Below are 13878 nucleotides of genomic sequence, written 5' to 3'. Positions count from 1 at the left end.
CTTTCTATCAGCAGTCTCTCAAGGGTGTGAGCTAAGTAAACATGGATCAGCCCTCCAGCAATTAGGAAAATAGTAGGAGTACATTTCCATTTCAAGTTTTGCTGTTGGGTGTCTGAGGAGAGGAGCTCCATAAAAACTGAGTAGTTGGTTTGGTTTGCATTCAGTGCATACATTAAACCAAGCCCACCTCACAAAGAGATACTTTAAAGAGCTTCACAATGGAGAAAAGAGCTTCGGCTTTGAGGGTGATGATCAAGAAGCATTATCCTAAGAAGGAGAATCTGGACCCTCGGACATGGATAACGGAGGACACTGTGAAGGGCTTTGCTGACTTCATAACCAACAAGCACTCGGACAAAGAGACAGACAACAGCTTTGACAACAAAGAGATGTGTGAGTACACAAGGACAACAAAATGAGAAAAAGTGGAAAATAAATACGACTGGCTGGAAGATCATGGAGCAAAATATTCTCCTCAGAATTGAACCCTTGAGTTTTTCTGCAAATGCCGGTGTTAATCGTTAGTTATTAGTGGTGGTGGAATGACTGTATTGCCAATAGCATGACAGAAGAAACGCAATATTTGCACAAGGCTGATATAAGAGAGAGACACACTCAAGTTAAAGTATGTTCCTGTTGACCCAAATGCCACTGAAAATGCCTCACACATCAGCTGTCTATTAAACTGAGTACATCCTATCATGTACAGTATATTAAAGAATATAGTATATGTGTAAATTGTCATATGTAAAACTTTCCTGCCTGTTGTGCTGCATAGTGCTTGATGCAGAGAAGCAGTTTATGGAAGCAGCAAAGAGGAATGATGTGGAGACCATGAGGACTCTTGGAAAAGGGTTGAACCCAAATGCAAAGAATGTGGTGGGTCAAAAAACACAATCTCTCCCTGCATCTCATTACATCGCACTGTACTGAGTAACATCACACGCACTCAAAGGCTAATCGTCACTGGGGTTTTGGAGAAACCTTTGTTAAATGGATAATATACTGATTGAGTTGTTTGCCTCAGCATAATAGGACTGCCCTTCACTATGCAGTAGCTGGCAAGAACAAGGAAGCTGTTCAGCTTCTCCTCCAGCGCAGGGTCAAGGTGGACCAAAAGGACAAGGTGAGAAGGTTTCAGATGCCTACATCTGAAGACTTGAGCCACAGACAATAGCTTACGCAACATTTTCAAGTAATCACGACTTTCCATTTTGTGTTCTGTGTCTGACAGTATGGCGTGGCACCCATTCATTTGGCTGCCTGGTTTGGCAGTTTGGAGATCCTGAAATTATTAGTGCAGGCTGGAGCTGAACACAAGGTTGAGAACGAGGTAAAGAAGCAGGGAGCTTTGTTCTGCTGTTTCTCATTCACTGGCAGAGAAAAAAATATTTGTCTTAAACAAAAATTAGCTCCTCCTCCGGCACTTGTTGATTAATTTTCATTACCCTGGGTTATCCTGGATTTTGTATCTAACATTTGCATGCTTATCTTGTTTCAAACCTCAGGCCAGATGCACTTGTTTCGTTTTGTGCAGTTCAAGTTAAATTTACACTGCTCGATTCAACAGAAAATGTTTTTGAAATCATAACTTTTTTTTTTCTACCTCAGGAAGGACTGAACATTATGCACTGTGCTGCCATCAACAACCACACTGACATTGTCGAGTATATTATTAATGACCTACAGATGAAAGAATTAGACAAAGATGACCAGGTATCAACTAGACACTTGTTTTTCATAAAGTGACTGCATAATTCAGAACAACCAAATTAGATGCCGCAAATGTGGTTGTTTGAACCTTGATTCTTATACTTCAGTCAGGGCAACGTGCATTTACACTGGCGGCAAAGCACGGCTGTGTGGAAATGTTAGAGATGCTGATGGAGCCATACAAAATGGCCACCATGAAGCCCAACCAGGTGTGTATTTGGACTTGTTTGTGTGTTTCTAGTGCACCTATTGACATTACATGGCTGTTTATGCTCACATGTGCCTGAGTGCACATCTCTGTGTCACACCTGCAAGCAAGCTCAAAGTCAAACACTCTTTGATGCCAGTTGTTTCCCTCCCTCCCTTCTGTCAGAGAGGTGACACGCCCCTGCACTTAGCTGCCAGGAACGGCCACTTGGACGCCGTCCAACTGCTGCTGCAGAGCTTTGATACTCGGGATGAAGTCAATACGGTAGACAATCAGTGAAAACATCCTCTCTATATCACAGTTTGGTTTGTGACAGTGTGTGCTCAGTGGCTAATTCACTGCTGGATGGAGGCTCCACTTTGGATTAATTAAGATGTGTCAAACATGTACTGGTTACTATTATATAACATGGTACACTGGGTTCTGGCTTGAACTGGTAGTGCTTCTGACCAGAGATTCTGCTGACTAGGAAAGGTATTTCATAATGGATATGATCTATGTTACAACAACAGTCATTATTATTATTATACTGTCACCTGATATTTAATACTTAAATGTTAAATGTTAGCATAGACCAATAAAAATAATGTATTGGCTTTTAATTTACTGAAGCCTTTTTTCTGAATTCTAGTTAGTTATGGGTCTGAAACCATTATATTTTGTGAGCATACTAAGTCTTTTTAAAATGAGGTCTATCTGAGAAGAATTGTCTGCTCCTGTTGTTGTTATTCAGGCCACTACTATATTTTACTGATAGATCTGTGTTGCAGGATGGGGAGACAGCTCTGTACCAGGCTGCAGACAACGGTCGGGAAGAATGTGTTCTGGCCCTGCTGGAAGCTGGCTGTGACCCCAACATCCTCACAATGGTACAATACGGCGCTATGCTGACTCATAATTAAATCCTTGCTAGTGTCCTGCTGTTAATGATGCTTGTTGCATAACATGTATCAGAGGTGTTAATCCTTAAAGCAGCATCATAATATGTGGTAAATGAAATTATTTTTCTCTTAAACATAGGCTTATACAACTGAATTCTCTCTCTTTTAGGCCAAATGCAGCGCTCTCCATCCAGTTTCAGAAAGAGGAGACACGTCTCTTGTCCAAATCCTCTTAGAGTACAAAGCCTGTACTGACTTTCAGAATCAGGTAAGCACACGAGCTAGGTGGCAGTGGTACACCCCTTCAGTAAAGTTTTCTGGCAACGTAGATCACGTTCACTTAAGTTACGTTGCTGATGTGCTGCCTGGATGCATCTCACTGTAATTTTACATACTTTCTCCTAAATTAACAGTTCACTTTTTTGGGGTCATGCTGCGTAACAGGATATTTTTGCTCTCAGCAGTTAGAGGCTCCTCTCCACCTGGCAGTGAAGAACAGTCACCTCCCTGTCATCCATTCTCTATTGGATGCTGGCTGCAACATTAATGTAACCGACAAGGTACAGCCACCCAACTAACACAGTAAAATAAGGTCAACATGTATAAAGATTAAAGTTGTGACTACATGCTGCATTGTGCTTTCCTGTGCTATGAACTTCTAGAGGTCCCAGACTGCCATGCATCTTGCAGCAGAGCTGGCCAGAATAGAAGTTGTGGAGATGCTTCTTAAAGCCGGACTGGATCTGACGCTCCGGGATAGGGTAAGAACTCTAACAAAAATTTCTAGAGCTAATGTTGTGTCGATGCCGTGTAAGCTCAAACTTTGCTCTTGTATCTATACTGTATCTTTGCACTATATATGACTAATTTAAGGCATAACAGCAGCATGCTACACTGAAACTGTAGGACAAAAAAATCGAAATCTGATACATTATAGTTCTAATTATAGTTATGTACTTTTTTTGTACATGTTCAATGTTGGAGTAGCAGGGTAAGACAGCTCTGGGTACAGCGGCTAGAGCAGACGAGGTCATTATTGTGGACATGATCATCAAAGCAGAGAGGTACTACGCCTGGAGGAAGGTGAGAGAGTGAAATGATGCTTGTAACTTTTACTCTTTTCACATGGCATAATCCATTCTTGAAGCCTTGAAATCAATAATTACATTCATCACAGATGATTCATTTCCTAATGTCACATTCTACATCAGCTGAGTCTCCTCTAATACTATTAAGGTATCCATGGAAAAAAAAAAAAGACTCACAACTAGAAATATTTGACAGCCAATTTACTACCAATTTAATTAAGGATACGCCAGATTCCCTTCCCTTCATGATTTTCAAAATGTTTAACTGTGGCATTCATATTGCTAATCATGTGTGTGAGTGTCTTTCCAATAATCCTTTCCCATGCCCCTGTGCTCTCTGCGGCTAGTGGCCTTTATCAATCTCCTGACATGATTTAATTGCCCTTTCAGGCCAACCCTGAGCTTAATGAGAGTGTTCACAGCGAGTATCCGCTAACGTTTAAACTCGACCACCGCTATGAGACCAGGCAGCTCCGTTCGATGGCCTGGCACCTGGCATACAAGCTCCTGAAACCAGGAGGCTGGAAAAGACTGGCAGAACACTGGGATTTCACTAAGGAGCAAGTGTCTGCCATCGAGGAGCAGTGGACAGGTGCCACACCTCACACTGACCACACAGGCTTTTGACTGTGCTTTTGGCACTTCTCTGAAATACTATAGCATAAGCCTCTTGTAGCCAAATGTTAGAGATTCAAATCCCTGATGAATTTACAAGGAAAACTTGGCTACAAAATTAATATTCTTGGCTAATTTTATTTATCTTTTTGTTTTTTCTTCCTATGCACAGAGACAATCTTTTTTTTTTTTACTTGGTGAAATGTTTTCCTGACTGTACAGTGATGTGTGTTTGTCCACAGGTCAGCACAGCTACCAAGAGCATGGGAACAGGATGCTGCTGATCTGGCTCCACGGGGAGGAATTGGCTCAGAAGAGCCCTGCGAAAGAACTCTACCAGGGCCTCATCCTCACAGGGAACAGGAAAGCTGCAGGTACATTCAGTAAACTTTTAGTTTTCTGTCAAAATAATTATACTGAAGATTATATCAATGTTTAGCTGTGCCATCTGGGGATGTTTGCCAAAATTTTATTAGAGAAATGTTAATTTGTCTTACAGATAAGATTCGGATGGAGGTGGAGAGTGTCAGCAACAAGAGCTGCAGCATTTCGTGAAGATAAACACTGCAACATCCGGAGTGACAAAATCAACTCCATGTTTACATCATTTTCAACTACTGATCTGTACAGAAAGTAAAATAATTTATTATGAAAACAAAATTGTGCATCAGATCATTAACATATGGCTTTGGTTTAGTAAAGTAAACAACCCGTGGTGTTGGACGGTCAGTCTCAGTAGAAATCATCGCTAGCACAAATATTTAAAATATGTGGTTTTAAACTTTACAGTACAACCTCACTTGTGCATAATTTAAAGTCATTTTTTCAAAGAAATAAATGTCCATTTTGCAATTCTTAACTATCCAGTTGGTAATAATTAAATAATAATAATAATTAAAAACATTTACATGTGCGGTTCTTAACACCTGTGCCTACTATCCTGAGAAAAATCCTATTGCTCAGGAAACTGTATATTTCACATTCATGAAAGGAAGTTGAAAAATGACAATTCAAATGCAGAGAGCTAGGGCAAATTCATTCCTAGATATCAAAATAAAATGGATTTGAAACTAAAGCCGAGGTAACTATTTTAGGATTATTGCATAGGATGTATTAAATCTTAAATCTAGACTAGGTGAGCAACATTTTCTGAGAGATATGTGTGTGTGGTCAGTCAACTACTTTGATGGAGTGTACATGGCACGTGCTGGTGTGTGTTCTGGAGGAGCCTTTGCCTCCGGCGGAGCTGTGGCTTTGTTGGGAGGAACGAGGAAATTTAGCAGCCGTGGCCTGACCAATGGTGAGCTGAAAGAATGAAAAAAAAAAAACAAAAGATAATGTTCATGTTCTTTTTCAGCTTCACATGACTAAAGGTACACACACAATAAAACATAGACAGCGATTCTTAATGCTGATGCACACTGTCCCATACCTGTGTAACAGGATGATGGCGTTCAACTATCACAGAGCTCATGGGTGGAGCCACACCCAACACCTGGAGGTTGCTGCGCGCAGCCTTACCAACATCAGGTCGTGCAGTGACACGAGCTGTTACAGTCTTTGAGGGTTTTTGTTGACTGGCTGTGACAGCACGACCACTGACCTGAAACAATTTACACTCATGATTAAATGTGACGTAGCTGAGACTTTTTTTTCTTGCTAAACTTGATTCATTCTCTATTGTTGGTCACCACACTCATAAGCATTTATCTGATGATATAATTACTGTCAAAGTTACACATAGCTGTTATGAAAGTGGACAGAGGCCCTTGTATCAGAGCATTTCTACATGTCTAATGCTAACCTGTTTGTTGGAACTTGCAATGCTGCCAAGTGGGAGGGAGCTGTGCACCACTGTGGTAGGGAGCACTTCTGCCCTGGACACGGAGGCACCAGAGCCCACCTGAGGAAAAGAGTAAGTAAAAAAGCAAATTTAACATTACTGTATATTTACTTATTTTCAGTGGCTTGAATGTAGAGCCAAAATTTATAGTAGGTAATTTTTAATAGAAGGTAATATAAATAAAGGAACAAGAAAATTATGCAAATACAAAAGCATATTCAAAATTCAAATTCAGGCACCGTTTATATGAAAAATAGATTGGATCTGACTGATCCAATGAGATATTTGACAACAAACTGAACTATGGCAAACTGTCAGTGCCTCACCACATCCTCTGCTTCACTGTGGGAGGGAGGGTCTGGGTGGTCAAAGTGGACTGGGCTGAACCGTGTGGAAGAGATGGGATATGGCTGAAGTTGAGCCATTGTAGCAGAGCCAGACTCATGCTGTGGAGGCAGAGGATCTATAGAAAGAAAAAAAATAATTAACTGACTCAGTCTCTGGAACAATAGCTACAGAAAACCACTCTGAATGAAGCTGAATGTTGGATGACTCAACTCTTGATGACCAACACCTGTGAATTAAAAGCCTACCCATCTGATATTTCCTTTTCATTGATGAATTTCATTTTCTAGCTGTCGATACTAATGAATAAAAATAAATATTATACGTGACTATGTATGAGTTGCAATGTCACTTGCTTGTTTGAAGATATGTTAATCGTACAATTTTTAAACTGAATACATAACAAAAGCCAAAGCTAACTACACCTTACCTGCCTTGGTAAATTACAAAGGTTAAAATACTAATCATTAATGATGCATAACTCCTATCAAGTATGTGTACTGAATATCTCTTCATATCAATTTGTTTTGTGTTAGTCTGGTTGGCAAAAAAAAAAAAAAAATTAACTCTTGTTCAAAACTATCCAGCCAATCTTTCAGTGTCACATCAGAGTTATAATTTGTACACCTCAGCCAGCCTATGCTCTGACTCATCACCCCATTAGATGAGTCAGTGAATGACTTCAAGAAAAGGACAAAGACCTGCATCCACTCCACTCATTCATAAATCTACACATCTGTCAATAGCACAAGGCTGCACTCTATTGGAGAAATGGTGTTTCTGTCTTTTTCTTGCCTGTTAGTTTCTAGTTGTTGAATCAATACAGCACAGAGGCATGGTTAGCAACACCTTTATGGTTTGCTGTATAGAGCAGGGGCCTTTTTATGTAGTTATGGTGCTTGTGATGCAGAACGTTTAATGTGCCAGTTGTTTAAAGAGATAGATACTATCTAAAAATAGGTTTGTGTGGTCTTTCTGTTACAGACCATGCTGATCATTAACTGGAGTTTGCTCCTGCCGTCCCTCCGAAGTGTGAAACATGCTTAGAGCCTCCATGTTGAGAGCACACACGCCCCTCATGAAAGCTTTCTTCATAGATTCCTCGTAGTGCTCTCGCTCTAGTCGTAGTCTCTGAATCTCTGCCTGAGCCTTCTCTATAGCCTCACAGTGCTGCGGAGACAGAGAGACTCAGTCATTTAACAGCTTATACAGTTCTGTAAACACCACCTGGTGTAGCTCATTTTCTTGCTTTCAGTCTTTGGGCTTTGTGTTACACCCGCAATATAAACCGTAACACTATCAGTAACACTGTTATCCATAATTAACCCTTTTTTCTTTTTGCTCTATGGTGATTTCAATGCAAACTACTAATCAAGTTTAATGATGCCAATTAAATTGCATGTATTTATAACAATTCACTGATTAAACCTTAAAATAAATACATTTCGTTATGTAAGATACTAATATAGTCATTGTAACTAGTGGTGCTTTGGGTCTGGTTCACAGGACTCAGCTCTGCTATAAATGAACAATGACCACAGAGTGCTTTGATCCTTATAGTAAAACACATCGACTGAGGTAGTGTCAAGTATGAATTCAGCAATACAGCATCACCATAGACACACTGTTTCATATGCAGGTCCTTCACCTCCTTTAGTTACCTCTGCCAGCTTGGCCTCATACTCTGTAGACAGGTGTGCGCAGACTTCTTCAGCCCTTGCACGGCAAGCCCGCTCCACCTTGACCTTCCAGTGTTTCTGGACCAGAGAGTGCCAGCCTAACCATACCTTCTTCTTCAGCTGCAGATTGTAGTGCTGCCGCGCTACCTGAGCAGCATGAGCCTGGCAGGGAACCACAAGACCGTGAAAATATTCACGAGGAAATAATTACACCCATAATTCATTCTTGTGCAGGTGCAGTACATTTCGTAGTGGTGCACTTTCTGTGTCATGGTTTAGACAAAAATATGATAATAAACAAATGGCATAAAAAGCAACTTCGAAAAATGGGAACAGATCATCTGTTCATTAGTGCACTGACTAAATTTCATGATGTAAATTTTGTAAACAGGGATTTTGGTGTGAACATGTGGTATATGCATGTTCAGTGTGCAGTGAGATAGTGCATAGTGATGTGTTGGTCAGTAACTGATGCAGAGACTGATCATTTGCATAAACCATATAACTGTAGTAATCTATAAATGTTAAGATGCATTCACTACTTGTAATCTTACATCCATTTCTCAAAAAATATGCATAATATATGCACAAATAATACTATGTGATTGAAACTGAAAAACAGATTAAAGCCTGTAGTAATAAGTGAACTGACAAAGGTGGTTATAAGATGTTGAGATGTGTGATGCTATTGTCCAACACACACACACACACACACACACACACACACACACACACACACACACACATACACACACACAAATTTTATCCCGCTCTTTACTTTCATATCAAGTTCAAGCAGCACGACAGTAGATTTTTGTCTGAGTCAGTTGACTAAACTAGGAAGCATCTGTGTACATCTTCTTGTGTAGGAGGAGAAAAGACAGACAAGTGTGTGTTATGCAAGGTGCGAGAGTTTTAAATCTAACCAAAGACAAACAATCTAGTCTATACAAACGCCCACAAAGACTCTCACCCCTACTGTAAATATTACCACAAATAGTTTTAAAACCTGTGGGAAACACCACAATGTCATCTGTGTACCTCTTCTTTGGCCTCAGTGTGCTGAAGTCTCCAGTGGGTGAAAGCCTTCATCTTTTCAAGTTTTTCTTTTTGTCTGTCCAACACCTGGCTCAGGTTCACAATCACCTGAGAGAGCACACAGCGCACAACAAGCTTGTCAGTCCAAAAGCAGACAGAAAGTCATGAACACATGGATCAAGCCCACCAAGTACTAACTTCACAACAATGGAAATTACTGGACATAAAATCTCAGTTTCGAAATTACTCCAAGCACCCACATTATGTACTAGGGGGAAAAAAAAGCAAGACACGTAGTCACCTCATCTTTTCTATGGTTGGACGTCTCATAGGTCTGCAGCAGCGCCTTCAGACTCTCTAGCTCTGACTTCAGGCCTGCTGTCTGGGCTGCATACCTCTCCTTCTCCTTCTTCATCTCCAGCTTGTGCTGCTCCACAAAGGCCAGTTTCCACTTCCGTAGCTCCATCAGCACATTTGACTAATAAGGGAATAGAGGGTGGGACTGTGATGGTGTGTCCATTAACATGGACAAATGTACAGTAAGAGCAAACTATGAACCTGGCATATTTAATCTCTGGTCTTGTCTTATTGGATTCATGTCTGGAAACATTTTACTGGGCATTTACATTTTTTGAGGAAGCACACCTCTGATGAATTCAAAGATCTAGAACAGGCTTCCACATGTAGACTCCACACCACCTTAATGCAGAAGTATAGCATAAATATGGTCTTCGAGGTAAATAGTTAAATTGTGATCTCAGCTAAATCTCTATAGGGTCCAACATGCCCAACACCCACAAATGTAAACATCTTTGTCTTATATGGAGGGTAAAACAACAGATTTTTGTCCTCAACCAATTCTAAAAGCGTCTCAACATCCTCTACTACAGTTCATGGTCCTCTAATGCCTTTTCCCAGATCAAACTCTACTCTTTTATTAGCACTGCTTAGCAGGTGATTGGTTGTCATCTGCCATCCATGAATGAGCTGTACAACATCTGGAGTAAAGGGCAGGAAAGTGTTCCCACATGAAGCCACTCACCTCCTCTAAAATCACTCCTCCGGGAGACAATTAAAAGGTCACTGGTTCCGTGAAGAGTAGAGCTGTCATCCAGTTCAAAGAAACTCAAACACTTTGCATTCCCTTTATAATTTTTGACCACTCCCTCACCACTGTCCACATACATGCTCCGTAGTATTTCCTGTATTGAATCCATCTCATTCTAACTTTCTAATTACAAGAGTATGGGGAATGTCAGTATAAACCTATTATGCTGATTTAATTCACTCATACATTTATGCATTTTTATAATTATATATAATCAGAAACATGCAGCGATAAACAGAGATAAACAGAGATAAACAGAGTAAAATGTTTGGTTTTTTTTTTTAACAACAAAATTTCAGTTTTTTTCCCACCATGGTATTTTAGGTTTTTGTAAATAAACCACACAGCAAAAAAGAGCCAGTAAACTGATTGATTATAGAAGAACAGTTCTATTCTATAAGGAAGCAGACCTTCAGATTGTTGCTCCACGTGTCCAGAATATTCTCCATCTTGCTTATGTTCTTCTCTGAAATAAACATCTCTGTCACAGCGGACTCGAGGGGGTCTGGGCTGTTTGGCCTAGACCTCTCAGACATCGTGTGCAACCTGTCTGAGGGAGCGTCTGAGAGTGCTGACGCCCTGCCAGATGATCGACCTGCCATCTCCTGAGCTGGAAGGCAAAAAAAAAAAACCAGAACCACACGCAGATAGAATATCACTAGAAAATGAAGCAGCACTGAAACTTGATGGTCTTGGTATTTTCAAACGTATTTGATATTAAAAGAAAATAATATACAATTACATATCACACGTAACCATTTTGCATCTTTGTCATTTTAATTCATTTTACCATGAGAGGCTCTTGAGTGTGTGGTGGGCTCAACAATCAAGGGGGAGGCCTGTGATGATCTCACATTCCTGTTATAATGCCTCCCATCTTTAGCTTCAGTAGCAGCATCTGAGAGGACAGATGAGGGAGTGAAGTCAGCGAGTCAGGTACAATGCTACACAGATAAAAAGGATATGTTGCTACAATTTGACATGGAATAAATGAGTAAAGTAAAATGTTGGAAAACGAAAGACAGTTTAAGAACAGAAAAAGGTGAATGCTGAATGCTGAATAAGACAAGCATGGTCCTCATCCAGGAATGCACTTATGTCAATATCTTAATTAAATACTGCAGAGGGAAGAGAAAGCCTGCACTCTAAAGAGCAGTATGGGCAGAGTGCCAGGAGATCATTACCAATCAGCCCGTCTGCTTTCTACATCCCTGTGCACTACTCCATGACAGTTAAAGCACCAAACCTCCAATGAGAGCTACAGCTGGAGCTGGAGCTAGAGCTGGGGTGGGGGGTGGGCTGATAGACTGTTTAAGATGTGGGCATCATAGGGGAAAGAGATAGGGGCTACAATCTGACAGACTGATATCATATGCATCTTGACTAGGCTGGTTTACAAGCAGAAAATATCAGGCTGATAAACAGACACTGCATTTTTTTCATGTTGTGATGCCAAATCCTTTTTGACAGCTGATCATTTGATGGGGGCAATGTCTGGAAGGGCTCAAGTTGTGTTTCTGTCAGAAAGGCTTAGTGAAATGTGTGTGTATGAATGTTGCCTGCATACAAGAGGAACCCATGATACCTGCTGGGCGCTGTGATTTCGTGTCATCTCTTCTCTGGGAACCCCGAGCCTCTGTAGACAGATGCGAGGTGCTCAACCGTTGCAAGTAAGCACTGGTGAGTGTGTCAAGCTTAGGGGTGACCACAGCATAGCGGAGGAGCTCCTCATATTCATCCTGTTGATCCATAAACAGTAACAAATTTAGATATCTATGATATAAAAATTCAGCTTTTTTAAAAAAAACATTTCATAGTTTCTTATTTGAGTAGTCATCGTTTTTGTTGGTTATAATAACATTTCAGCCATCATCATCTTTAATTTTGACATGCAAAGATGTTATATACACCCTTACAGTGGAGTCTAGTGAGTGACACATGCAACTATATAGATATTTTAACAGGTTCCCTGTTTAAAAATGTTATCTAAATCACTTACTAGGAAGTGAAAACCATAGTGAATGTTAAATTACTATACAAACCACCTGCTGAAACTATCAATTTGTCAGAGAAACCTCTGGCTTCAACTTGAATCCACTTGCGTGCATTTAGTTGAGTTTTTTTTACATTGCAACAGGCAATTCTAATAGATAGCTCAGGTGTGTTTAGCTATGTTTTTACTTCTAAATAAGTGGTTTGGATTATTGATTGAAACTGGGTGTATGTTGAAAACTTGTTTGATTTGCCTGATTGCATGTGTTACTCACCCTAAGTGGCTGCATACCCAGATGTGAGTGATATGACTGGCGCAAACGTAGCACATACATTGTGAGTGTGTGTGTGTGTTGTTTGTGTTTGTTTTTTTCAAATCACCTGAAGCTCAGAGGACACAGAGCTGCCTTGATCTGAGTCCTTGGGCAGAACAGGGGTGGTTAGCTCCTCTTCGTCTGAGGACATCTAGACAAAAATATACATAGTTGGAAAGGTGATAGTAAAATGAAAAACTAACAGCTAAAAATTGAAGGCCTTAGTGCCTCAAATGTCATATGTTGTCCAATATACAGTTTCTACTGTATATACCGTTCATACTGTAAACTAAACTAAACTATAAAAAAAACGGACAAGATAAAAAGATTAAAAGAAAATTGAAAGCATACAAAAATACATATTTGTGTGTTCATGTAATGGTATAAAATACACCAACTTTACATTTACACAACACTGACATTTTATTTAAATTTGACAGCCATAGGAAAACTTTCATAAATAAAATAAAAGGTGGGTTTCCAACTGCGTTAAGGCTTTAACTACAATGTGAAAGACCCTCACAACAGTGAGGTGCAGAATACAGAGAACCGGTGGCTAATTAGCGTCGGAAGCTTAACTTCTACGTCGTACATTTTTTTCAAAATATCTGACTAACTGTCTGTTTTATCTGCGAAATGGAAGAAATTATGCATAATATTTTATAAGTTTAAACAGCGGACAAAACCCAATGATAATACACGGGATTGTAACTATTCCTGCAGTTAACGGTTTCTTATAGTATTGGACAGGTTAATTAGATAATTATGTCAAAGCTAACGTTAAATCTTTAAAGAAAAAAAAAAAGAAAGAAAAACACACGTTTCCTGTGTAGCTGCTGCAAATCGGGGAAAAAACAGAACTCTTTGGAGCGAGTTGTTAGCCTCTACTAAGTTATAAGACAGCTGCATTTGGAAGTTTTTACCTGTTATGTATATATCTGTCTGTACAGGCTGCCACTCTCCTCCGTTTCCCCAAGTTATTCGTCAGTTGGAAAACGCTTGCTTTGCTGTTTCAAACCGATTGAGTGTTCAACAACAGACTGTCTGATTGGCT

General features: G+C 40.0%; 2 protein-coding genes across 3 annotated transcripts; one reads left to right on the top strand and one right to left on the bottom strand.

Moving 5' to 3' along the window:
- The first annotated feature begins 7 nt into the window (after nt 1–7).
- ankdd1b (ankyrin repeat and death domain containing 1B) lies at nt 8–5368 on the top strand. 2 transcript variants are annotated; one of them, XM_071482745.1, is made up of 15 exons: nt 8–393; nt 779–879; nt 1028–1126; nt 1235–1333; nt 1612–1716; nt 1821–1922; nt 2087–2185; nt 2692–2790; nt 2972–3070; nt 3267–3362; nt 3465–3563; nt 3790–3885; nt 4281–4482; nt 4748–4879; nt 5005–5368. In XM_071482745.1, the coding sequence occupies exons 1-15, from the start codon at nt 219–221 to the stop codon at nt 5058–5060; spliced, it is 1659 nt and encodes a 552-aa protein (XP_071338846.1). In that variant the 5' UTR covers nt 8–218; the 3' UTR covers nt 5061–5368. The 2 variants fall into 2 exon arrangements, with proteins under 2 accessions (XP_071338846.1, XP_071338844.1); XM_071482743.1 differs by having other exon boundaries at nt 3264–3362.
- Nucleotides 5129–13858, bottom strand: poc5 (POC5 centriolar protein homolog (Chlamydomonas)). The gene is made up of 13 exons (XM_071482742.1): nt 13748–13858; nt 12892–12975; nt 12104–12257; nt 11309–11416; nt 10929–11128; nt 9712–9888; nt 9414–9518; nt 8355–8534; nt 7680–7863; nt 6675–6811; nt 6310–6408; nt 5938–6108; nt 5129–5810 (listed from the first exon to the last, which is right to left on the bottom strand). The coding sequence occupies exons 2-13, from the start codon at nt 12973–12975 to the stop codon at nt 5676–5678; spliced, it is 1734 nt and encodes a 577-aa protein (XP_071338843.1). The 5' UTR covers nt 13748–13858; the 3' UTR covers nt 5129–5675.
- Nucleotides 13859–13878: the final 20 nt, after the last annotated feature.

Source organism: Trachinotus anak, unplaced genomic scaffold, assembly GCF_046630095.1.
Source record: "Trachinotus anak isolate AG129_WGS33_773 ecotype Australia unplaced genomic scaffold, CSIRO_AGI_Tana_v1 ptg000008l, whole genome shotgun sequence".
Lineage (NCBI taxonomy): Eukaryota > Metazoa > Chordata > Actinopteri > Carangiformes > Carangidae > Trachinotus > Trachinotus anak.
The sequence above is the reverse complement of the archived record's forward strand: the minus strand, read 5'-3'. Positions and strand labels throughout refer to the sequence as shown.

What these genes read in the sequence shown, in the direction of transcription:
- poc5 (XM_071482742.1), bottom strand. Translation starts at nt 12,975, where the DNA reads ATGTCCTCAGACGAAGAGGAGCTAACCACCCCTGTTCTGCCCAAGGAC. An exon ending in CGTGGAGCAACAATCTGAAG is followed by an intron (nt 9,889 to 10,928) that starts GTCTGCTTCCTT and finishes TTCCCTTATTAG; the next exon opens with TCAAATGTGCTGATGGAGCT. An exon ending in ACAGTGAAGCAGAGGATGTG is followed by an intron (nt 6,409 to 6,674) that starts GTGAGGCACTGA and finishes TCTTTTCCTCAG; the next exon opens with GTGGGCTCTGGTGCCTCCGT.
- ankdd1b (XM_071482743.1), top strand. Translation starts at nt 219, where the DNA reads ATGGAGAAAAGAGCTTCGGCTTTGAGGGTGATGATCAAGAAGCATTAT. An exon ending in CTCGGGATGAAGTCAATACG is followed by an intron (nt 2,186 to 2,691) that starts GTAGACAATCAG and finishes TCTGTGTTGCAG; the next exon opens with GATGGGGAGACAGCTCTGTA. An exon ending in AGGGAACAGGAAAGCTGCAG is followed by an intron (nt 4,880 to 5,004) that starts GTACATTCAGTA and finishes TTTGTCTTACAG; the next exon opens with ATAAGATTCGGATGGAGGTG.